Source organism: Buteo buteo, chromosome 13, assembly GCF_964188355.1.
Source record: "Buteo buteo chromosome 13, bButBut1.hap1.1, whole genome shotgun sequence".
In the NCBI taxonomy this organism is placed as follows: domain Eukaryota; kingdom Metazoa; phylum Chordata; class Aves; order Accipitriformes; family Accipitridae; genus Buteo; species Buteo buteo.
In genome coordinates this window covers 12781900-12805505 of record NC_134183.1, presented here as the reverse complement: position 1 = coordinate 12805505, position 23606 = coordinate 12781900, and the positions used below count along the sequence as shown (strand labels likewise).

The window sequence follows — 23606 nt, the reverse complement described above, 5'->3', positions numbered from 1 at the left end:
AATCAACAGTAATAGTGCTTGCCTAAGAGACTTAATTTTGACATCAGCTAAGCTGAACTCTATGGCAAAAAAAGTAACAAGAAGCTGAAACCAGATAAACTGCATGCTTTACTGTTATCTGAAACTCTGCTGCATTCGTTGCAATTCATTGCGCAGTTTTGCAAGCAGGGAAGAGGATCAGATCCCTGTTTCACTGCTTGAACTGTCCCTTACGTCAAACGTAATTCATGTGGTGGAAACGAGCTTGCTCGGTTGCAAACTGCCTTCTCACAGAGAGCACAAGCCAGGCTTCTTTGCAGACACAGAGAGAGGGAGAGTGATTCCCAGCTTCACAAACCAAAACTGATCAGTAATTGTTTTCATTTTATCTTCAGTACAAAGAGCTGAGCACTGTCGAGTTGAAAGTATCTAGTTTGCTCTTTATTCAGCTCAGGAGAGCCATTCCCTTCTGCTGACAAAAAACAACGCTTGGGCTGCATGCTGTATCAGGCCAGGAAGGATTGTATTTGCATTATGATGAATCCTTCAGTCTGTGACTAGCTAAATATGAAAGGACCAGATAACAGCTCATTAAATGCTAAAAGGCTCAGGAAGCGGCAGGGAATTAAGTTGTCCGGTCTTAGCAGAATACAGCGATTTGGGGCAGAAGATGGGATGCTTTGGATTTAAATTATTTGCTTGTCAAGTTACAGTCTTTCTCAATTTTATTAGGAGAAATTCAGCACGTGTGAACACTGGACTCTGAACAGAAAATAATTTGTGGCATTTAAAGCAGGAATCCCCCTCCTTAATCTTTCCTCCTCTGCTTCTTCTAAATAAAATAACAGGTTTCCATTTGGTAATCTAAATGAAATCTGAACATCTTGTGCAGGTATTCAGTGGAAATGTTTTATCAGTTACTCAAGAAGGGATTACGAAGATTAAAGTATTAAACCATAATATAAAACATACTTACTTTTTTTTTAAAATTATTTTTCTCAAAACATTCTGAACTATCACGCCAAATGTCTGTGGAGTTTTCCTTTGTTAGCCAAGTCCCTTCATCCAAGCAGACTCTGTATACATTTCCTACACTTCCTGAAAGTAAACAGAGGTTTAGTCTGAAAGGTCAGAATAAAGATTTAATTTATCATACACATTTTAAATATTTCTCCCTTACACCACAGCAATAGACACCACACCACCCCCACTCAAAAAAAGGAATAAAAAACCCTTTTCTTTTGTCTTTGACAATGTATTTTTCATATTTACATAGGACAAAGTAGGAATGTAATCTAGCAGAAATAAATTCCCAGAACATACCTGGTATTTACAAAAAATACATAGTTACTACATCCAGAAGAAAAGCCTATCTCTCACTTTATTCCTTTTTTCCTCAGTAAACTCATAAGTTCCATCAAGTATGGATAGCATATTGCCCAGGCTGTGCATTCAAAATTGTAGGAGGAAAAGTATGGTTTGACTAGGGAATGATCTTTCTCTGAAACACCTGTGGCTGGTGTTCTATTTATGTGGTTTGGGGCCCAATCAGCAGCTGGTGAACCAGTGAAGCTTTCTTGGCTTTCACTGAATTGTCCTAGGACCCTGGTTGATGTTTGTTTGATGTTGTCCTCAACAGCTGCTTTCCATTCATTTCTAATCAGACCTGAGCTTTTGCATTCATTTTTTAATTAGAAAGTGTTTAAGGGTTGCAGCAACAACCAGAATATCCCATTTCGCTCTGGATAACTGGAACTGAGAGAACTACTTTGGGAGCATAGTTTGCTGTGATGAAGCAGGAGCTCTGTGTGGAGACTAGACTCTGAAAAAAATCTGAAGGCATCTATGAAATGTGATCAGAAGTCTCATTTCTAGACTACCCTAATTTTTCAGTGCTCAGGCTTGGCAATGATGACAAACCACAATAAATTTACCTTAAGCTTCCAAGCATTTCTGGTCCAAGTCCATCAGTGTCCCAGAACAGACACAGCTATGCCTTGAAAATGGGACCAGCAATGGAAATGGGGGCCACAAGCAACCCTAACCCCAGTCCCACAAAATCTCTAGTACAAACAGGCAGCTGAGCTGTCTCTGATGCCTCTTCTCCTAAAGTGCTGTGGCATGGATGAGAATGCCAGATGATGCTGTAACAGAACAGCCCCACTGTGTTCCCCACTGTGAACACAATTAAAAGCTTCGTAACCTGGTGCAAAGTCTTACATCTTGTTTTTGTAGAAATTTAGACAGGAAAAGAGAAAAAAAGAGTCTCCATTACATAGAGGGAAGGAAGATGCTTTTATGTTTATTATGAAGAGCTGAATTTGTTCTAAATGGCTGGCAGAAGGAGTTGTTTGGGAGACTAGATAGAAGCTGGATCTCTTTCTGTTTAGCAGCACAAAAAAGGACAAATTATGACATTACAGAACAAACAATGTGTTGGGTGGGCTGGAGAAAGCTAGGGTAAGAAGCCTGTAGTAGTCTCCCATAAACTAAAGGACTTGGAGACAATTGGTCCTTCCAAGTGGTATTAGAAATGCAGCTAAGAAAGCCACATGTAGCTAAGAATGGTTGTGTAGCAGGATTCAGAAATGCTAGGCTGTGGTGGTAGGAATGTCCTTTCTTTAGGAGAAAGGGAATGTTGTTTGCTTTTAGACAATTTTGCTCCTGCAGATGTTACTCTTTTTCCTTTCTTGAGAGCCTTCCTGCTTCACTCCCTCCAGCAAAAGGCTGCTTGGAAATCCTGTTTTTTCACCACACCACTTGCTGGTGGTGCAGTATGTCCTACTGGAGGGCTGTCTGTTTGGACTGCTTCTTTGTTTGGCTATTCCAGTTTTCTGGGACAGTCCTTCAAGCCTGGGGTCACTGGGGATCCCAGAGGTTGAACCTCAGAAACTGAACCCCAAATCTGTTACTGCCAATAAAGGCCTTGCAGTACGGTTACAAGATCTTGGAAATGCTGCTTTATAGCAGACAATATGGAGCTGTAACAAGCACGGATGGAGAAAAAGAGTAAATAATTAGATATTGACAACAATTTTGTGCCTCAATTCAGAAAAGAGGTGAAAAGAGCTGAGACAAGAAAGCCCTCAGACACTTCAAAAGACACTGGGACAAGAGAGACTAGCACCATCTGTCCTTTAGCTGGATTCCCAGCATAAACTCGAAGAGAAGTTACCATTTCTCATTACCATTTTCCAGCCATGGCAAATATGAAGGACAAGGAACAGAGACATTTCCTGGGGGTGAGTAAGGCCAGCAAACAAACTGATCAAATGTCCCGTTACAATGTATTCCTGGGGAGAGAAGCAAATAGAAGTTTTACAAAAAGTTGTTCAGACAATGGACAGTCATGAAAACCATTGTATGCTGTTCCAGGTAACCTGCAAGCTATTCCAAAGTATTTACAAGATATAGCAGATAAACTTTGTGCATTCACTGTGCAATGCTTAGTGCACAGTGCAGAAATGGCTGCTACCATTCTTCCCTGGATCTACACAACAGGAGCAGTTTTTACATGCTTCGTAATGAGATAAGTGTATTGCTCAAAATCATCCTGAGGCCTCTGTTGTCCAAATGTAACAGACAGATTCCAGCCACACTCTCGCTCACTGTTTTTGGTACATGCTGCAGACCTTTTGCTGGTAAATGGAGGATATTCCACCTTTCATGACCCCTGTGACATAGGTTCTCAGCTCAGACCACTGCCAGCTTCTCAGATAGTGAGTCCTCTTAGTCTTTGGGTAATAGAGGTTAGGGAGCTGGTAATATCTCAGATTAAGTTTTAAGCTTCACAGGTATCACATCACTCACAGGACTTAAGGTTAAGATAAAACATTTGATAATGCAGAACTGAAATTGCGCAATCAGGTTACAGTAAGATAACATAAAATGCATTAATAGCCATTAGTGCACTAGTGTCTTGGTCAGTTTCTGTCTTTCTTCTAGGATAAGCTGAACTTCTCTTGTCTTAACTGGAAAGGTTTTTCCAGTCCAAAGCTAGAAGAGCATCTCCTGCTGTTTTCCATAATACGTAGCAATACTTCGAGAAGCTTGTATTGGAAGAAGAAGACAAGGAGCAACAAAGATGGCTGTGTGCTATCTTACCAGCATCTTTTTGGGGTGCTTCTGCTAAAATACAGAGCACAGTATGTGCATTCTTAGTAATTCCCTTGTTCCTTTGAGGCTGAACATCTGTGGCCCCATCTGCCTTATGACCTGTCTAGCTGTTAACATTTATAGCTGCATTTTTATTGTTCCTTTCCCTGATACCTGACCAAGGTTTGTTCATGTGTGGCTTGGGTAGGCTGCCAGGAGAAAAATAATTTCTTCTCCATTTCATGAAAGCTGGAGTTCTGAGTTCCTGTAGTTCTCCTGATCACTTGCTACAAACTACTGCCCTCTAGTATCTTGCCATGTGTCACTGCTTTTGGCCTCCTGGGTCATCTGGCTTAGTTCTAATTGCCAACAAAAGCCACTATTCTCTGCCTTCCCACCATAATACATTCTTCTTTTGCATCATGCTAAGGGTTTCTGCACACCAGGTTTTCACCACAGGTCATTGATCCCTAGCTTCTCACTACTGTTTCTCTTTCTTTCTTGTCAGCTTTAGTTGTAAGCTATCCTGCAGGTGTACTGGCTGGGCTGATCTGTGCTTTGCTTCCCTTGCTTTCCAGAAAAACTTTGTCCCCTCTGCAATCCTCATCATTCTGTCTTCTTGCCTCTCTGAATGTAGTCACATAGACTGTAATTTTTGGCAGCTTCTTTGTCTGACCTTTCTGTGTTTTCTCTTTCCTTATTTGCTACAGCCAAATTAAGCAGAAAAAGAGAAGAGAGGAGAAGAGAGGAGAGGAGAGGAGAGGAGAGGAGAGGAGAGGAGAGGAGAGGAAATGTCAAAGGACAACAAAAAGCAAAACTCTGGGTGAGAGTTCATACTCTTCTTGGTACTTGGGTCCTACTACTAGAAAGCACATGCCTAGGGATGATCAGGCATCCTAGAAGGTGGATTTTACTGAACCTAAGAGTAACTCAGCTTTGTTAGCATACTGGCCATACATGCTGTTCTGATGACCCCTGTGTCACAAATACACCTTTCTTTCTGAGAAAGTTTGCTTAACATTTCTACTGCATATCTTCATTAGTACTTTCCTGACTTCTGGTCATTCATCTTTGAAACCTTGAAGTCAGATAAAGATTTACACAACATGGAAGGAAAACATATAATTAGATTGTTGGCATCTAGCAACAAGTAGTATTTTATCATGACATAAAAATCTAGCATGATGAAGTGGACAATGAAGAACTAGATAACTAAATGCTTCAGCCGAGTGACCCTGACCCTTTCTGCATGAGCTCTTGGTACAGTGACTCTCCTACATGGTAACATCCTCCATGGTAACCAGAACAGTTAGTTGCTTGCTTCCAAGGGAACAAATCCAAAACCTTCCTACCTGGGGTTTTTGGAGACCTGAGACAGCCCAGATACAACACACTTCTGGCAGACATTTCATTATGTGCTCAAATTGACACTGTGTTGTACTAGAAGCATAATAGTTTTGACAGAGTTAACTGGCTGTGTTTCCTGCCTCAAACTGCTTAGGACTCAGAAATGATGTGCCATCCATGCAAGTCCCTAAACTATAGAGATTCCCAGATTCTAAGTTCTCAGCATGGAAATGGATACTGGAAGAACTGGCTTTAAATATTGTTGATGTTTTTCCCCTTTGCATAGTAATGGCTAGAAAACTCCAGGACATTATTCATATAATCTTTATTACCCTCTTGTAAGTTGGTGGAAGCTGAATCCAGAACCTCCATGTCCCCAGAGACTAGAAAGCACAAGTTCCACACCCCAGATTACTTCTGTTTTCATCCAGTGCTTGTCCATAAAAAATACGTAAACATCACAAAGAACAGGGACTAGAACTCCTATTTTCCCCTTACTGCTGTCACTGCTGGATACATAGTGGGTCAACCTGAACAAGGGTTATCCTATCTCCTTCAGCACCACTAGTGGCCCAGTCGTTAGCATGCTTTCCTGAAATACCATAGAATCATAGAACATCCCAGGTTGGAAGGGACCTTGAAAGATCATCTGGTCCAACCTTTCATGGGAAAGGGAGACTAGCTGAGATTATCTAGCACCCTGTTCAATTGCATCTTGAAAAACTCCAATGATGGGGACTCCACCACATCCTTGGCGAGGTGTCCTAGTTTCAGCTGGGATGGAGTTAGTTGTCTTCCTAGTAGCTGGTACAGTGCTATGTTTTTGAGTTAGGTATGAGAAGAATGTTGATAACACTGATGTTTTCAGTTGTTGCTAAATCATGTTTAGTCTAAAGTCAAGGATTTTTCAGCTTCTCATGCCCAGCCAGCAAGAAAGCTGGAGGGGCACAAGAAGTTGGCACAGGACACAGCCAGGGCACCTGACCCAAACTGGCCAATGGAGTGTTCCATACCATGTGATGTCACATCGAGTATATAAACTGGGGGGAGTGAGGGCAGGGGGAATCGCTGCTCAGGGACTAAGTGGGCATCGATCAGCATGTGGTGAGCAATTGCACTGTGCATCATCTGTATATTCCAATCCTTTTATTATTACTGTTGTCATTTTATTAGTGTTATCATTATCATTATTAGTTTCTTCTTTTCTGTTCTATTAAACAATTCTTATCTCAACCCACGAGTTTTACTTCTTTTCCCGATTTTCTCCCCCCTCCCACTGGGGGGCGGAGAGTGAGTGAGCAGCTACATGGTGCTTAGTTGCTGGCTGGGGTTAAACCATGACAGGAGGTTGTTACAGTGAATGATTGCTCTCACTGTAAAAAATGTCTTTCTTATATCAAGGAGAAACCTCTCCTGGTTGCTCCCTGTCCTCTCCATGTGGCTTTTTGTGAAGAGAGAGCCTCCATCCTCTTTGTAGCTGCCTTTTACTTTGATGAGGTCCCCCCTGCACCTTCTGTTCTCCAAGGAGAAAAGACCTAACTCTTTCAGTCTTTCCTCACAGGACAGGTTGTCCAGCCCTTCGATCATCTCCATGGCCCTCCTTTGGACCCTCTTCAGTCTGTCTGCATCTTTCTTGAGTTGCGGGGACCAGAACTGGACACAGTACTCCACAAGCAACCTGACAAGTGCTGAGTGGAGTTGGATGATCACTTCTCTATCTCTTCTAGTAATGCCCCTGAGGATGTAGCCCAGGATCTGATTTGTTTTTGCTGAGGCAGCAGTGCACTGCTGACTTATGTTCAGCTTGTTGTCCATGAGGACCCCCAAATCCCTTTCATCCAGGCTGCTCCCCAGCCACACGGATCCTAGCCTGTATGAGCTCTTTTGTTCTGTCTTTGTTATACTTCATATGGTTCTTGCTAGCGCACTCTTCCAGCCTGACCAGGTGTCTCTGTAAGATGGCTTTGCTTTCTGATGTGTGTATCTCACCACACACTTTGGTGTCATCAGCAAACTTGGTGAGGGTTCTTTCAATGCCATTGTGCCCAAATCATTTATGAAGATGCTGAACAGCGTGGGGCTCGGTATTGATCCCTGGGGGACCCCACTTGCAACAGGCTGCCAGCCTGAGTCAAAACCATTTTTCACCACTGTTTGAGTGTGGCCTGTTAGCCAGTTTGCTACCCATTTTGCAACCCTCCATCCAATCTGTACATTGCCAGCTTGTCCAGGAGAAGGCTGTAGGAAGCAGTTTCAAATGCTTTGCCAAAGTCCGAGTAAACAACATCCACTGCTCTCCCCATGTTGACAGCAGAGGTTACCTTGTTGTAGAAGGTGATCACGTTAGTCAGGCATGATTTGCCTGATTTGCTTTTGGTAAATCCTTGCTGGCTTTTCCCGATCATCTGCTTCATTTGGTTAGGAACAGTTTCCAGGAGGACTTGTTCCATCACTTTCCCAGGGATTGAAGTAATACTGATAGGCCTGTAGCTTCCTGCCTCCTCCTTTGTTAGTGACTAGTTTCCCTGCCCTGTTTAGTAATGACTCTATGTCTTCTCTGTGCATCTGCTCATGTACTTTGTTGTTCTTGACATCTTTGGACAATTTCAGTTCTAGATGAGCCTTAGGTCCTGACTGCATCTCTGCATGCCCTAGCAAAGTTCTGGTAGTCCTTGATGGGTATTTGGCTGCCTTTGCATAGCTGGTGTGCTTCTTTTTTGCTTTTAAGCACACCTAAAATCTCAGGAACAATGAGTGGGCGTTACCTGCCCCACGTATACTATGAAAGCTGAACGAGGTTCTTGATAGAGTTAGGGGTCAGAAATGAGAATGGGGTCTTGCTTTGTTTCCCCAGCTGTTATAGCGTCACAGCATAAGCTAAGGCAATTAGCTCATGCTGTTGCAGCTACCAGAGGCTCCAGCCGCCTCTGGAGCATGTCAGTGATGAAGGCTGGACAGCATGAGGATTCATTCCTTTAGCATGCTGCCATGCCCAAACAGGACTGCTCATTTTCAGCAACTTCTAATTCATCTGAAAGAAGAAAAGGTCTGTTATTGAGTGTGATTACCAAAAATAGTTTCCTTGACTCACAGGGTATATCCTCCCTTTTGCTTTTCAAAGGCCTGTGAAAGTTAGAGATTTCTTTTTAAACTTTTAGGAAAAGTTTAAGGAACTTCAAAAGATAAAATATTACATAACATAGGCTTGAAAACCCCTCTTTTTTTTCTGCTGTTTTAAATTCCCACACCAATGCTTTGCATCGATTTCCAACTTTCAAATGCATTTTGAATGGTGAAAAATACACATATAGATCTTAAACAGACCATATGTTCTGGCTGACAAAGTTGCACACTACAATGTCATAAATGCAGCTTTCTACCACTGGCAAAGTGAGTCAGAGCTCATAATATCATCCTGGAGTCTCCCTGTGCAGCTGATGGGGTGAGGTAGCCACCAAGCAGGATGACCATGAGTGTATCAGTTGCACACAGGAGCAGAGACCTGCCTATAGCCAGTGAGTACAAAACATAGAGCACAGTTTAACTCTGTGCTTGTTGACTACCTACCCTTGGTGACTGCAGTGACCTCTCTCCCAGCTACTTCTTGAACTTCTCCAACTACTCAAACTAAGCCTGTGTCATCCTTTCCTAAAGACAAACATCTAGCTGAGCAGAGTTTGTACTTTTAAGAGTGAAATAATTACAGATTATAAGCTCTCCTTTTGCCAAACAGCATAAAACTTAGAGCACTCAACTAGAGGTAGGAGGTATGGACTCAGTTCCTCCCTCTGCCACTTTTCAGGAGAAGACACTGTCCTCTGAAGCTATGCTGCTTTTCAGACAAGAATCCGAAAGCCTTGGAGGCAGCACAATAAATAAGGGACTTTAAGCCAATTGTTGTAAGTGCCAGGTGAACATGGGGCAATCTTGTCTCCGTGTCTTAGCTTATTAATCTGATGACTGCATCACAAAATGCAAAAGCAGTCCTGTGAGAAAAGACTAGCTCTCCAGCTGCCTTGACTATGCAGAAACCAGACTCTGTCTTGCCTCGTGTGTTTTGGGTTCTTGTCTGCCATGTCTCAGTTTCTAAAGTATAGAAGTGGGAGACATCTTCTTTTCCCTGGATGATCTGTTCTCGTGTGGTTGGCATAATTTCCAGGAATATGGGTTTGAATTCCTTCACCCTGAAAAGGGACGTGAAAACTGGTCTCCTTCATGGAAAGGACATGGTTCTTACCAATAATGGGTAGCAGCTACCTCCTGACCAGGCACCCAGTGCCACTCCACAGTGGTAGCTCAGCACCAGCTCTTCAATGGTTAATTTCTGTATATGATCTGGTTTTACATATAGAAACCTAGTAAGTTTCAGGACAAAGAAAGCCATTAACTTCATGATGGCATTGTTCTACATTTAGAACTTATAAACAGACACACACTTCTGCAAAGCAAGTAAAAGAGTATTTGCATATTCATCAATGTTACTTAACACGTTGATTTATTGTGCTGTTTGTTTCCTTACCTGTATCTACAGTTGATCCTTGCAGCATTTTCAAGCATTCTTGTTTATATTTGTTCCATTCAGCAGTGGTTTTTTCCAGCACAGATCCTTTGGCCTGTGAGTGAAAATACTGAACGTGAGGAAAATTGGTTAGAACCTTGTGGTCTTTTAGTGGCAAGTTTCTTTCTATTAAAAGAAATTTGAGAGGAAAGGAGAGGAGAGAAGAGGAGAGAAGAGAGGAGAATGGAGGAACAGTAGATAAGCAGGCAGGTAAAGACAGGTCCCTTCCTTCTCCAGGAGTCTGTTAGTGAAATTTCTTCAGTTGCTGTCTTTGCCTAAGCAAGAAATGTATTGCCATGGTGCTATATTACCACAGAAATATATTCAATTTATGTAAAGTCCCTTTTAAAAAATCCACACAGCTATTTAATTGCTAGGGCTTGTGAGGCTGCATTTCAATCTCCATTGTAGAAAATGTGTGCTTATCTTCTCAAATTTTACCCTTTCCAGGCTTTTTACAGTCAATTTATACCAAGGTCAGCTATACTTCTCTTGTATTTATGTTTCTGCTAGATTAATTTAGGAATCTGATGATAATTTTGAGGTCTGTTTATTTTTAGAGTATTTTTAAAGATAATCAAGCACACATGGTTGAGTAGCACAGTAAAAAACTGAATAAAAGGGTAATGAAAAAGCAATACTATTTAGCTACTAACACCTTTTCACCAGTGCATTCTGTACTCCTGCCCAGCACTTTAAAGACCACGTCTTTCTCTAACAGCTGCAACTGTGCTATAGATATCTTTTTTCCTCTTCTTTTTTTTTTTTTTTTTTTTTTTTAGAAAACACAATTGTAAATCTTAGTTTTACTTGCCCATCTGCACCAACTATGTTGCCCTTTTTGCCTGGACAGGGCACAGTTTTGCTGTCCTCTCGTGTCCACAGGGGAGAAGAGTCTTTGCCCTCAAGATTTCTCATACAGTGAAATGGAGCGTTATTTTTATCCATGTCAAAATCTTCTGTATATAAACTTCTCACACAAATGGATTTTTATGTCCTGAGCTTTTGTAGGTACATTTATTTTCTTTTTTGTTTTGTTTTTGATATTTTCAAAGCTGGTTTTGCCTAGGCCTTCCTGTTATATTGACGACCTCAGAGAAGATCAAGAATTCCTTTAAATTGTGAAAAGCTAGATTTCTGGAGAGAATATCATCTGGAACCATTGTGTTAATGTGATCTGTTTAGAGAGAATAGAAATAAAAGTACTTCAAGAACAATCTCCCTTTTATTAGTGTAGCCTTGAAGACAGGCTCAACTTTGGATTTAGTCAGTTTAATGACAGCATATTCAGCGGAGTCCCCTCTGGTGTCTGGAAATCAACCATGCTGTGATTACAAGAGCTGCTTGCTCCTTTTGGCTGCTCCTATGCTGCAGGCTTCTGCCTCCTTTCTCTGGTTCTTTCTCCTTGCTTGCTCACCCTGTGCTGCGTTCTGGAAACATCTGTCCCCAAATGCATTTAGCTGCTCCTAAAAGCAAGAACAATCCACCCTCAAACCACAGAGTCCTACCGGACCTATCACTTTTCTGGTTGAAGATAGGCTGAGAACACAAATCAAGCAAAAAGTTATGTCAGTGTTTAAATGGGCAGTTGCTCTGAGGTACAAATTCTGGCAGGTTATATGGGAGAGGATTGCTGCATTTATAAGATATGGAGGGCACTGTGGCTGCAGAAACACACAGAAGAAACACAGAGGTTGAGGGGATTGTCAGTGGTGTTCAAAAAAGGAATGAGAGAAGAAGCTTAGGAGCCCTGCTTGGACATGCTGACCTTGAGTCGCTCTGTTGGCACTGGGAAGGAGATAAGCAGAAAGGGGAAAGACCTAGATGTTAGCAAGAAAGGGTGAGATCAGGGATGTAGATCAACAGTTGTTGGCACAGAGAAGATAATTAAATTTGTCTCTACTGATAAAATTACTCTTAGGATAAAATCTGCTCTGCTGTTAAAAAAATAAAAATTCCCAGCTATAGACAGATTTTAATAATGATTTTATATATAGTGACTGATGCGTTTAGGATGTGGAGGATATCTGTGGCATACACCTTATCAATATAAGGGTGGCAACTTTCCCAAGGGGACTCTCATATTTTAAATTGCTCTGTGTAAATATCCATATTTCTGACACATCTTTATCACACAACACTGTGGCTGCAGAGGCCTTTAAGAGGGCCATAGCTGATAATTACTGTTTAGGAAAGGAATGGCTAAAAATAGAAGAGTTAAATGCAAAATTGGTTGGTGTTGTATTAGACTTGGGTTCTTGAAGAAATGTCCAGTTAGGAGCAAAGCAGTAGGAAAAGGATAATGCTAGATACTGCTTACAGTTCAGTATCAGCATGATGACTTGATCATTATTTATCCAGGGAAAAGAACATCAGCCTAAGCAGTCTCTGTGTAATATGCCAGCTGGTGTCCTGAAACCAGGGCTTTGACAGGCCAGAGGCAAGCAAGTAGTCAAAGAACACTGTCACTGTAAGTCACCAAAAATGAAGAATTCACTCCTGGTTGAACACGTTACCAATTGTAAAGACCAAATTTTGGAGAGCAGACTAAATATAAGTTTTCTAAAAAAAAAAGGTTCCTTATAGCAAAGGATGCTTTTCAACTCTCCAGGGAAAATTAATTTCCTTTTGTCTGGACTAGAGGCTTTCTGGAAACTGCCTTTCACACGTGTGGTTGTCCTGAGCTTGTCTGAGCTTGGTGATGTGCCAAAGGCTGAGATAAATAACCAGGATAATGTATGGCTGTGAATTTCACCTGTATCTTTTTCTTTGAACCTATGTTTGTTGGAAAAACAAAGAAAATTGTATTTATTTACTTGCAAAACAAGAACAGTAGAGACTATTATCTAGCTGTTATATGAGACCACTCTTTAATGCATGTTTTTGCTGTGTAAAATTTTGCCTGCCCAATACTCTGCTTTTAGTCTCTCAGCTAACTTCCAGACACCCTACTTTAAATTCCATGGAGTAGAAAGACTATAATTATTCTTCTTCTGATGGGCTTGCAAGATAAAGAGAGAATATTTACAGCAGCCATGAGAAAGGAATGCAAGTTTCCAAAATAAAAAGTATCTTGACATTTCCCTCATGTAGGCCTTAAAATGCTCGGAGCCAGGGAAGATTCTTCAGACACTCCCAGGTCAGTGAACTTCATTTGAAGAGGCAAAGACATGGAGATGACGCATCTGTAGAAAAGACTGCTTGATTTAAGGGTTACCACTTCAGTTTCTAATAAACAAATGCATTGAACAGCCAAGGAAATACAAGGAAAGCCTCACAGCAGCTACCTGGCTGCTTGTTTGGTTCCATTCCTGGAGAAGAGGTTGACATACAGTCATGAAGAAGTTCACTTAACAAGAGTAAGGAGCATTCTAGGCATAAATGACAGTTTCACATCACTTCCTTATGTAATTGTCAATTTCTACAAAGTTGCAGGAGGAGTCAGATAGGCAATATCTGGTCACTATTGGTGTAAATAGCTGTGAGATGCTTGGTTTTGTACAATAAGACTTTCTGATAAAATAACCAAATCAAGTCTATATAAAATCAGAGCTGCACCTGACAAAAAAATTAAAAGCTGTCGGCTGACCTCAAAAATTAATTTGAAATATAGTTCAAAGAACATATAAAATAATCTAAATTTTTAATCAAAAATTATGCAGATGATTGGAAATTAACAGGGGAGCAGACAATGATCAGTTAGCAAGGGCCATTTACATCACAGAGAAACATGAACCCCTGTGCAGAGCATGCACTGTGATAGACTTAATGCAACAGTTTACTCCTAGAAGCCACAGCTGGAGGATGTATGTCAGGACTTTCTGACAATTTATGTTTAGTTGTGGAAATGAAATTACATGAGCCACCTGTAGACAATGTTGCAGTACAGGATATTATTGACATTTCTGGAGCTGTAGATGCAAGCGAGGGTGTTGAAAAGGAGTACAAGACAATATTAATGAGTAGTATTTTTCCCTGGTGTAACTCTGCCTGGATAGTATGACTAACTTTGATGGTCATACCTCAAAAGAGATGACAATAAATTTGCAAGTTGTAAGGAAAGTGCTGGAGTGGCCTTAAACGTTAAACTAAAAGACTAAGAAATCCCCATATATTTATCTTACCAAAGAAATTATAAACAAGATATTCAACTGCAAACCATGATGACTTGAATGGCAGCAACTTGTGAATTGATCATCAGCTACTTACACAGGGACTAGTAAAAGCAGCTAAAAAAAGCAAGCTTGCTGTTCATATGTGACTATTCAGTCTACAGTGGTCTCCACTCTTTCTGGGGAAAATCTGTAAGGAAATATGTATAGAGAAAGGCTGAAGAATGCTGGCAGTGCCTTGAAATGAGGAAAATCAGCTTTCTTTCCCTTCTTGGCTTGAGAGGGATTGATGCAGGTGCCCCAGACAGAAGACTTCAGTGTTTTCTGCAGTGGGACATCCTGTTAAGACTCTTCTGCATTAAGTGTACTACAGAGCTATTCACTGCCCAGTGAGAAGACAAACTGTGTGGGCCTGGAATAAGGCACTAGGCTTAAGAGGGAAGGGGAAATTCAGGAAGTCGGACATCTTGATGTCATATGTCTGTTTAACTAAGTGAAAAGGATTCAACAAAAAAAATCAGAGACAGGCTTGCCTCTGTGTCTTACATCCATGTTGCTATTATTCTTCAGAGACGGGCGCAGGTTCCTTCTGAAAGAGGAGGGTCTGCAGTGTGGGTCAATGTGAGGAGCACAGCAATCACTGCTGAGATAGCAGGGGCTTTTCCTCCTTTTTCCATGTGTAGGAGAAGGCCCAGTCCTGTGGGCATGTTCTGAGAAGAACCAACAAATTGCTCTCTGCATCTGACATGGGTCTGTGATTACAGATCCCAGTGGGGTTTTATTACAATCTAAGTTTTAGGCTACTCAGTGCTATCAAAATTTAAATACAATGCATGCTCAGTGGTAGAAATACAAGCTTTCAAGTATATTTATCATGGTCTCAAGCAGTGGCAACATGCAACTCAGCATGGCTTTTGATCTCAGTTTTATGCTTCAGTTGACATTCAGCCACTAGCATTTAAACAGGACTTCCAACTCAGAGGAAATTAAACTCCAATGTCCAAGACAGAAGCTCAGAAAATCTGTGACCTTTTGCCCTACACTGGACATTTCTTCACTTCAGGCTATCTGAAGTTTTGCTGGTAGCAAATGAACTGCCTCAGCATGTGAGCCTGGTACCCTGCTCACATTGAAGTTCACCTGTACTGCGATTTAATCAAACTTCCCTGGAAGGGTCTTTCAATTAATTTTGTTTGCTCAGAGCCCACAGACTGCACCAAGATGACACCACTGTTTAAAAATATGTTGGATGCAGCAGAAAACACTGCTTGAAGCTCTCTCTTAGGAAGTGGATTATAATAATAAACCTCCTAGGTTGCAAACAGACTGGTTTAAGTTAATTTTTTTCATAACTGACTACACTATAATCAGGATTTCACCCTTTTAATTTCTTATACAAAACTAACAGTGAAAGGAAATGTTTCTGTTTATTCAGACTATGCTATTATGGACAGAAAAAAACTTCAATTTAGGTATAAACTAGAAATAAGAGTGTAAATATTTACTTATTCTTTCAGCCATGATCTTGGTTTATTCAGATTGATATTTTTCATATCTATAGAAGTGTTTGATAGAAAATATGGATATAGTGATTTATTATTTCTTTAAATTTTTCTTTCTTATTAAATAAAATATAAAGAAATACAACACATTTCTTTAAACAAGTTACAGGAATCACTATGACAAAGTAATTCACTGTGATTTATAGTCTTGTAAAGTTTTGATCTCATAGAAATAATTGGGAGGTTTTCTGATAGCATTGATGGAACCAGTGCTTTGGTCAAGATTTCCTACAGATTTAAGGTGTCTCACAAACATGAGAGTTGTTTCAGTTCTATATTCATTTATGTCAGAGAAGCTCTAAATTTGAATTAAACAAAGGTATTAGGAATATTTTCTATTAAAAAAAAAAAACAGACTGTGTGTCTCCTGGTAACTTTTTCTTAATAAAAAAGCTAGGAACACAATCACAGTCTCTACGGCACACACACACATGCAAACCTCTTCCTTAGTAACCCAGCTAAATGGAGGATGAGTAGATAGAAATACCTTATTACTTCAAGTTTAAAGTAAGCCTGTCAATTACACTTATTCTCATGTACACTTATTTCATAGAAATGTACCCTAAATCTATATATGAATTTTATTCAGATGAATTGAAATTTACTACATCTTGGTAAATCATTTTTTAAATATATTGAAATCAAGGTTGATATTAATAAATCAATTATAATGATTAAAAACATAAGTGAAAATTTCCTTGAAGTGAATTATACTGAGATATTTTGTCATTAAATACCTAAAACTCTTCCAAATTAAAAGACAATATAGACAAAGAAGCAAGCTTTCAGATTTTTTTATAGATTTAGGAAAAAAAGAAAAGAATAGTTTAGTAGGTCTCTACAACAAATAAAAGTAGAAATCGCATACAGATTTATTAGCCTTCTGTAAGAAGCTGAGGTGCAGAATGAAACCAATAACACCAGATTTCACAAATGTGAGATTCAATGCTCACCCCTCGTACAAGTGAAAGGCTAAAAGACAGTGCTAGAAACAAAGCAAAGCTGGTTTTAGAACAGAGGAAAACCAGTAGAAAATAAACATGTTTCACAATAGTATTAATATCTGGTAGGAAAATTGAAAAATAAATATAATTCAATACTGATCAATACTGCTATGAAAAGAGATTGTATAAATGGATGTAAACACAATTTATTCACTGTATGAATGAACATTAATAGAAAAAAACTGTAATAAATTACCTACAGTGAGTTCTAATACAAAACTCTACAGCTTCTCAGTCAACATTTCTCATGACTAATTTTTAGTAAACATAAATTGCTATGTCAAAACTATTTTTGAAACAAACATGCTGTTTGTGAAGGTTAAAATGTTATGTGCTAGGAAACCACTTTTATGCTGTCCATTATTAATTATTGAATTAGCTTACCTGTTTCACTAGAAACAATATCATGACACAGCTAGCCGGTGTGACAGATATTCTGGACAAGAGTCCCATGTTGGAACAGAGACCAAGAAGTGTCACCATGCCCGTTCTAATAAATTTGTCCCCAATATGCTGCTATTTCACAATGCTATAGAACAATTATATCACCGTGTCCTGTGAAAAAAGTAAAAATGTCTTCTTTTATATGTGCAACTGTCTCATGAATCTTCTTACAAATAAGTGAGGAAGTCTACTAAAGTGTCTAGGCTTGCTAGACTCCAACTACGTTTTGTTTTTTCTGATTAAAGGCAGGGAGAATTTACTCTAAACTTCACAGAAAGTCTGCTTATTGTAGCTTGACCTTTAGCCAATAAGAAGTCAGAAAACTATTAAAACATTAAGGGGCTGATCCTGTTCCCTTGAAACTCCACGGGAATTCTGCCAGTGGTTTTGCAAGAATGCAATCCAGCTTCATAAATATATATATATATTTATATACACCTCATGAAACCATTAAAAATGCCTTAGAACACAGAAAAACTTTGTGTAGGAAGCTTGCTGAATCCAGTTGGCTGTTAGGAAGCAGCTCAGTAATAGCTGAATTTTATCCTTTCTGATCATATTTTGCCAAATCTGCACAGTCAGCGCAGGATTGGGGAGACTCTAAATATGCAAAAGATGATGTTACCAGCAATTAAAGTTTTACTACAGTTCTTGTGACATTCAGTGTTTTTTTCACAGCTTCAGCTGCAAGGTTGGAGAAACTGTCAATGCATTTCAGCTTTAATTTTCAAAAAATTGTAACTTTTCTAGTGGCAGAGAAAAGCCTGAAAACATTAATAAATCTATGTGTTATGCAGGCTCAGGGAATAAAACCATCTATCCTATAATAATTTTAGGGTCTAGCTTACGATTGTCATGCTTTGAGTTGGCAATATGGAGAGTAAAGAAGATGTTGCCTCCTCCATTTCCAAGAGAAATGAAACTTGCAGCTATTCATACTAGAGGATAGCTCATGCTCTTTCCAGAATTCACAGGCATCCTGAGCAGCTAAGCTGGAGAACAGACAGAGGTGCAATACTGGGACTGTGGAGGCCAGCAGTAGCCCCATTTTCAATGCCAGACACAGGCTAAACCCAAACTGTGTTTAGCACACCCCATCAACCTGGCCAGCAGTGTGACCTGACTCCCCTTCTCCACAGTTGCTAAAACTTTCTCTAGAGGAATCCAGGAGGTGGAAGGGCATAACGTATACCCATATCTCACCTTTACACAAAGTCTGGATGTGGTAAAAAAGAGTACTGGGACATGGGGTATAGAAGTGGTCTGGGGACAAATATTTCAGGGTGGAAATGCATCCAGCCAACTCTAGAGGCTTGACAGTAAGGGCAGTGCTGCTCCGCACTAGTGTGCCTCCTGGGTTGATGTGTCAGTATACACATTCCTCCCTGCCACACCTAACGGCAACTCTGGGGACCAGGGAGAGGCACTTCAAAGCTCATCTGTGTATTGCTGTGTATTGCTGCAAGGGATAGAAGCACATTTTATATTGGCCGTACGAGTAAGGTCAGCTCTGTATCAGGTTAAAACCTGAATAGGTCAGGATAAGACCTGAATAGTGCTCTGGCATTGGAGCTGTTCTGGAATCACCATGAAAAATGTCCTAATATTCAAGAAACCCTGAGGTCTGTCTAGACCCTAGATGAGCAGATCCACAGGGTGTCCTGTGGTACATCCTCACTATTGCTCAGGAGTATGTAATTCCTCTCATCTTCTCTACTGATAGCTAGCACCCAGCAGCTGAGGCTCTGTTTTCAGTTTTTGACTTCTACAAGTTTTTACTTGCTCACTTTTAAAAATCATCTGAAGTTTATACTTGAATGACCTCTGTGGTCCCTCTGTAGACTTCACGCTACCCAGGACTAGGCCAGTGCAGGAGACCCACATTAAAGTATCCCCATATTGTAATTGCACTAATAAACTGTGGCGCTATGTGGTAAAGACAGAATGCAGAGCTGAAGTTTGAATTTCTGGGTTACTGCTCAGAGTTTTTACTAGAACAATGTAAATCAGGAAGGTCATAATGCTGAACGCTAGCCACAGCTGTCCACCCTCATTCACTCTCAACTTTACTCCAGCAAAAATCACTGAATATAACACTTTGTTTGAAGGAAGATCCAGTTAATCTATTTGCTCCTCTTTTATTTTCTTTCTTTTTTCACAGTATGACAGGTCTAACCGATAAATGCTTATGCAATACATTTCTCCTATTCTTACATGGCAAACTGATTTAAAAGTTTGTGGTACCAGCATTGATAGGGCATAAGCAGAAAACTGGCTCAGTGAAAAACCTCAGACTGCAGTTGTCAACCAGAATATATCAACTGACAGAGCTTTTTCTGAAGTCTTCTGAGACTGATTCAGAGTCTAGTACAAGGTCTATTTAGTCAAAGAAGACAACAATGCTATGGCATTTATGCTGGTTAAATTTTATAATGGGCATAAAACCATAAAGTTCGTACATATTGAAGAGGTGTCAGTGTTATTCCCAAGTGAACTCAACTCCCTTGAGTCAGTGGTTTCACAGCGCTCAAACTATGTTTGAATACAGCCATATGCAGATTATTCCTGGGAACAGGAACATAGATAAGTGTTTAATCCTTAGAATGACTTCCCTCCCTCTCTCCTTCCCTCCCACCAATCCTTTTCTCAGACTTGCTGGGCAGTTGGTAATGCAGTCCAGAAGCAGTGTCAATGCACAGAGGCTTCAAGTGGAGTTCACGAGTGCTACATCCTTGTGAAAATACAGTAACACAAAGCTGTAGGAAAAAATAACTCCTGGCTCAAGCTACAGTCTGCCTTTCAGGTTGGGAGTTTTGCTCTGCCTTTTTAGCCCAGATAACTGCTTGATCTTTCACTCTGTTGCTGGCCAGCTCTTCAAGCTGAGATCTTCCTAACAGTCTAAAGCAGGCATTTATCCTGTTTCTTTGAGTTTTATGCTGGGACTTGTCTAGCCACATGTATTGGTTTTATGTGGCAAGGTTTTGGTAGCGGGGGGGGTTACAGGGGTGGCTTCTGTAAGAAGCTGCTGGAAGCTTCCCCTGTGTTCGAGAGAGAGCGAGCCCATACCAGTTGGCTCTGAGACGGACCCGCCGCCGGCCAAGGCCGAGCCAATCAGTGATAGTGGTAAAACACCTCTGTGATAACATTTTTAAGAAGGAAAAAAAGTTGGGAGAGTGAGAAACAGCCGCGGGAGAGAGGAGTGAGAACATGTAAGAGAAACAAGCCTGCGGACACCAAGGTCAGTGAAGAAGGAGGGGGAGGAGATGCTCCAGGCGCCGGAGCGGAGATTCCCCTGCAGCCCGTGGTGAAGACCCTGGTGAGGCAGGCTGTCCCCCTGCAGTCCAGGGAGGTCCACGGTGGAGCAGATCTCCACCTGCAGCCCGTGGAGGACCCCACGCCGGAGCAGGTGGGTTCCCGAAGGAGGCTGTGACCCCGTGGGAACCCCGCGCTGGAGCAGGTTCCTGGCAGGACCTGCGGATCTGCGGAGAGAGGAGCCCGTGGAGCAGGTTTTCTGGCAGGACTTGTGACCCCGTGGGGGACCCGCGCTGGAGCAGTCTGCTCCTGAAGGACTGCACACCGTGGAAAGGACCCATGCTGGAGCAGTTCGTGAAGAACTGCAGCCCGTGGGAATGGCCCATGTTGGAGAAGTTCGTGGAGGACTGACCCCGTGGGTGGGACCCCACGCTGGAGCGGGGGAAGAGTGTGATCAGCCCTCACCCTGAGGAGGTGAAGCGGCAGAAAATAACGTGTGATGGCCGTAAACCCCATCCCTGTCCCCCTTGTGCCGCTGGGGGGGCTTTGGTGGAGAAATCCGGGAGTGAAGTTGTGCCCGGGAAGAAGGGAGGGGTGGTGGGAAGGTGTTCTGAGATTTCGTTTTATTTTCTCATTACCTTACTCTGGCTGATTTGTAATAAATTGAGCTAATTTTCCCTAAGCTGAGTCTGTTTTGCCCGTGACGGTAATTAGTGAATGATCTCTCCTGTCCTTATCTCGACCCGCAAGTTTTTGTTATATTTTTCTCTCCCCTGTCCAGTTGAGGATGGGGGAGTGATAGAACGGCTTTGGTGGGCACCTGGCGTCCAGCCAGAGTCAACCCATCACACCACAACCTTGGCTTCTCCAACCCTGCTATCTTCTGGGTAGAGATTTGTCTTAAAAATCAGAATGATTTTCATTAAAAGATACATATGTGACTTCAGTGTCTGTTCTGTGGTATCAGTCTCCCTTAGGGCATGTGTTTTGACCTTACAGTTGTAAAATGAAGCAGTCATTTACTAACACTTCTGCTCCCTCTGGTTCTTTGCATCACTTACTTGCATTATCAAACATGCGGAAAAAGCAACATATATAACATGTCAAGGTGGGAAATGTTTCTTAGAGGAAGGGAAAAAAATACTATTTCACAGAGAGAACAGATGGACAGACCAAATTAAAATAATTCAGCTTTTTCTCTACTGTTTCACCTAACTTGGGCAAGACTTCTCGTATGTCTTCATGGAGGCAAGACTGCATGGTGCTCAGAAGCCCATCAATAGCAGTGTCATGTAACTTATGTCTTTCATTTGTCACTGGTGGAATTTCAAACAGATGCAACCACCTTCCCAGTGGTCTTGGGAAATGCTGTAATGCTGTGAAATACTCTAATTTAGCAACTGGTTTTATCTCAAGAATTTCTTTATAGTAAGATTCACAACTGTATTTGATTTAATCAGTGTTCAGTGTAACAGGAGCATTTGGAACTGCAAGTTTTTGTTTATTTCTTAGTTGAGAAAGGAGAAGTTCCATCAGTCTGACTCCACCTGCTGATCAAGGTAAATATGCAAATTTTGTTTGTAGAAATAAAACTTTTCTGATCTCGTAGTGGGGTACTTCCAATGCTTTTGTGTTCCATGTATCTTTACTCCTGTGATTCATGGGGCAAACTATAATTTATTGTCCCACCTCCTCATATTTCTTTCACAAGACATTGCTGCCAAACAACACTGTCCTATATTCTTAATCTCTTCTGCCACATGATTTCTGGTCGTGCCCATATCTCTGCTTTCTGTCTTAACTACTAAGCTGGTACAATTTTCTGAGAAGAATGAAGAATGGGATGGTAAATACAGGCAGGTGATTCACCAGGAAGATATATACATAGTTTTGTAAAAGGTTGTTTCTAGAATAATTGATAGTGCAGTCCTGGAGGATGCCAGCTTCAGTCCCAGCTGCAGACAGACGGCAGAGAGCCTCAGCAGCATTTTCTCTCAGTTTTCTCTCTTTAGTCTTCTCTATTACAGCATTCAGTAGCAGTTACTGGTGTGAAGGGACTAGAAAAGTTGCCAAACCTTTCTGTACAGGACAGAGCAAAGGGGATCACTGCATCCGCTTTAATAGTCCTGATGCCAGCAACAGCAATGCTGTGCAGTATATCTGGGAGACAGGAGATGACAAATTCATTGACCGAAAGTTTCATGCTGGGATTTGGTATTCTTGTGAAGAAATTATAGATGAAGAAGGTGAGTAAAACCATGTAAGTTTACTTAAGAAATTAATTAGGGTTCTTCCTACTTGTTTGGTGTCATTTTCTTCTTTGCTGCAATATCGTGTATGTATTTTAAAGGAAAAAGTATCCTTAAAAAATTGCTCTTCTCTGGGAAGGGGGATCTTAGAGGGTACTATCTAGTCAATTCCTAAAAAAATCCTAATAAATTCTGCAAAGAACTTTAGAGTGATAGGTTGTAGTACAGACGAAGGGGTTTTTTTATTCTTCTAACCAGAGCAGCAAGTTACGTTACTTTAACAGGAAAGTGTTTTATTTTTCTGATGTTTTTAGTCCCTTAGGGAAAAATGCCTATATTTGCCTTATGATATACTTATGATCCCCTATGGCAACATAAAAAGCCCAATGTGATTTTTTTTGTTTTAAAAATCATTTAAGTAATTAAATCTGTGAGATCTAAGTTATTTAACAGATTTCCTCTTAAGCACAGGTATTTCTACTTTCTTACTGTGATCTCACCTTTCATAAATCAAAGCGGAAGAAGATTAGTTTCACCCTGCTAAAACATAATTTGGAGACTTACTAGTCATGAGTGGTGGCATTTAATTGAGTTTCACTCTTGAGTATATAAATGTCAGTAGAATGAAATTAGCTTGCCATTAAACAAAGCTTCTGGTTAATTTTGGATGTTTGTATAAAGGAATTGCTTAGCTGGTTCAAGAAATAGGGCATTTATTGTAAATCCATATCAAAACTAAGTTTTTCCCCTTATTGTCCTGATCAGTTTACAAATGACAACTAGAACAAAACTTCAGAGAAATCAAATCAGCTGTCATCTGTGCTACAAAATGCAAAGGTTTTTGCAGTCACCTGCCCTGAAACTCCAGTTCTACCAGAAGGTCTTGTAAATTATGCAATTTCAACAGGGTGAATGTTGAAGATGAGAGCAAAATACATGTCCAAAAGACATCTTTCAGGTGGTGATTGCTATGGATACTGGGGTTGCTTAATTTGTGCATCTGC

The 23606-nt window shown here is 40.8% G+C and overlaps 1 protein-coding gene across 1 annotated transcript in view; it reads right to left on the bottom strand.

The window, feature by feature from the left end:
* GLP2R (glucagon like peptide 2 receptor) overlaps positions 1-22613 on the bottom strand; it is a 51559-nt gene extending 28946 nt beyond the window's left edge. Inside the window, exons 1-5 of the mRNA XM_075044809.1 lie at positions 22429-22613; positions 17042-17111; positions 9941-10049; positions 3168-3272; positions 956-1077 (exon numbers count right to left, since the gene is read on the bottom strand). Coding sequence (XP_074900910.1) covers positions 956-1077; positions 3168-3272; positions 9941-10049; positions 17042-17111; positions 22429-22613 — 591 coding nt within the window. The remainder of the gene's footprint in view (positions 1-955; positions 1078-3167; positions 3273-9940; positions 10050-17041; positions 17112-22428) is intronic.
* Positions 22614-23606: the final 993 nt, after the last annotated feature.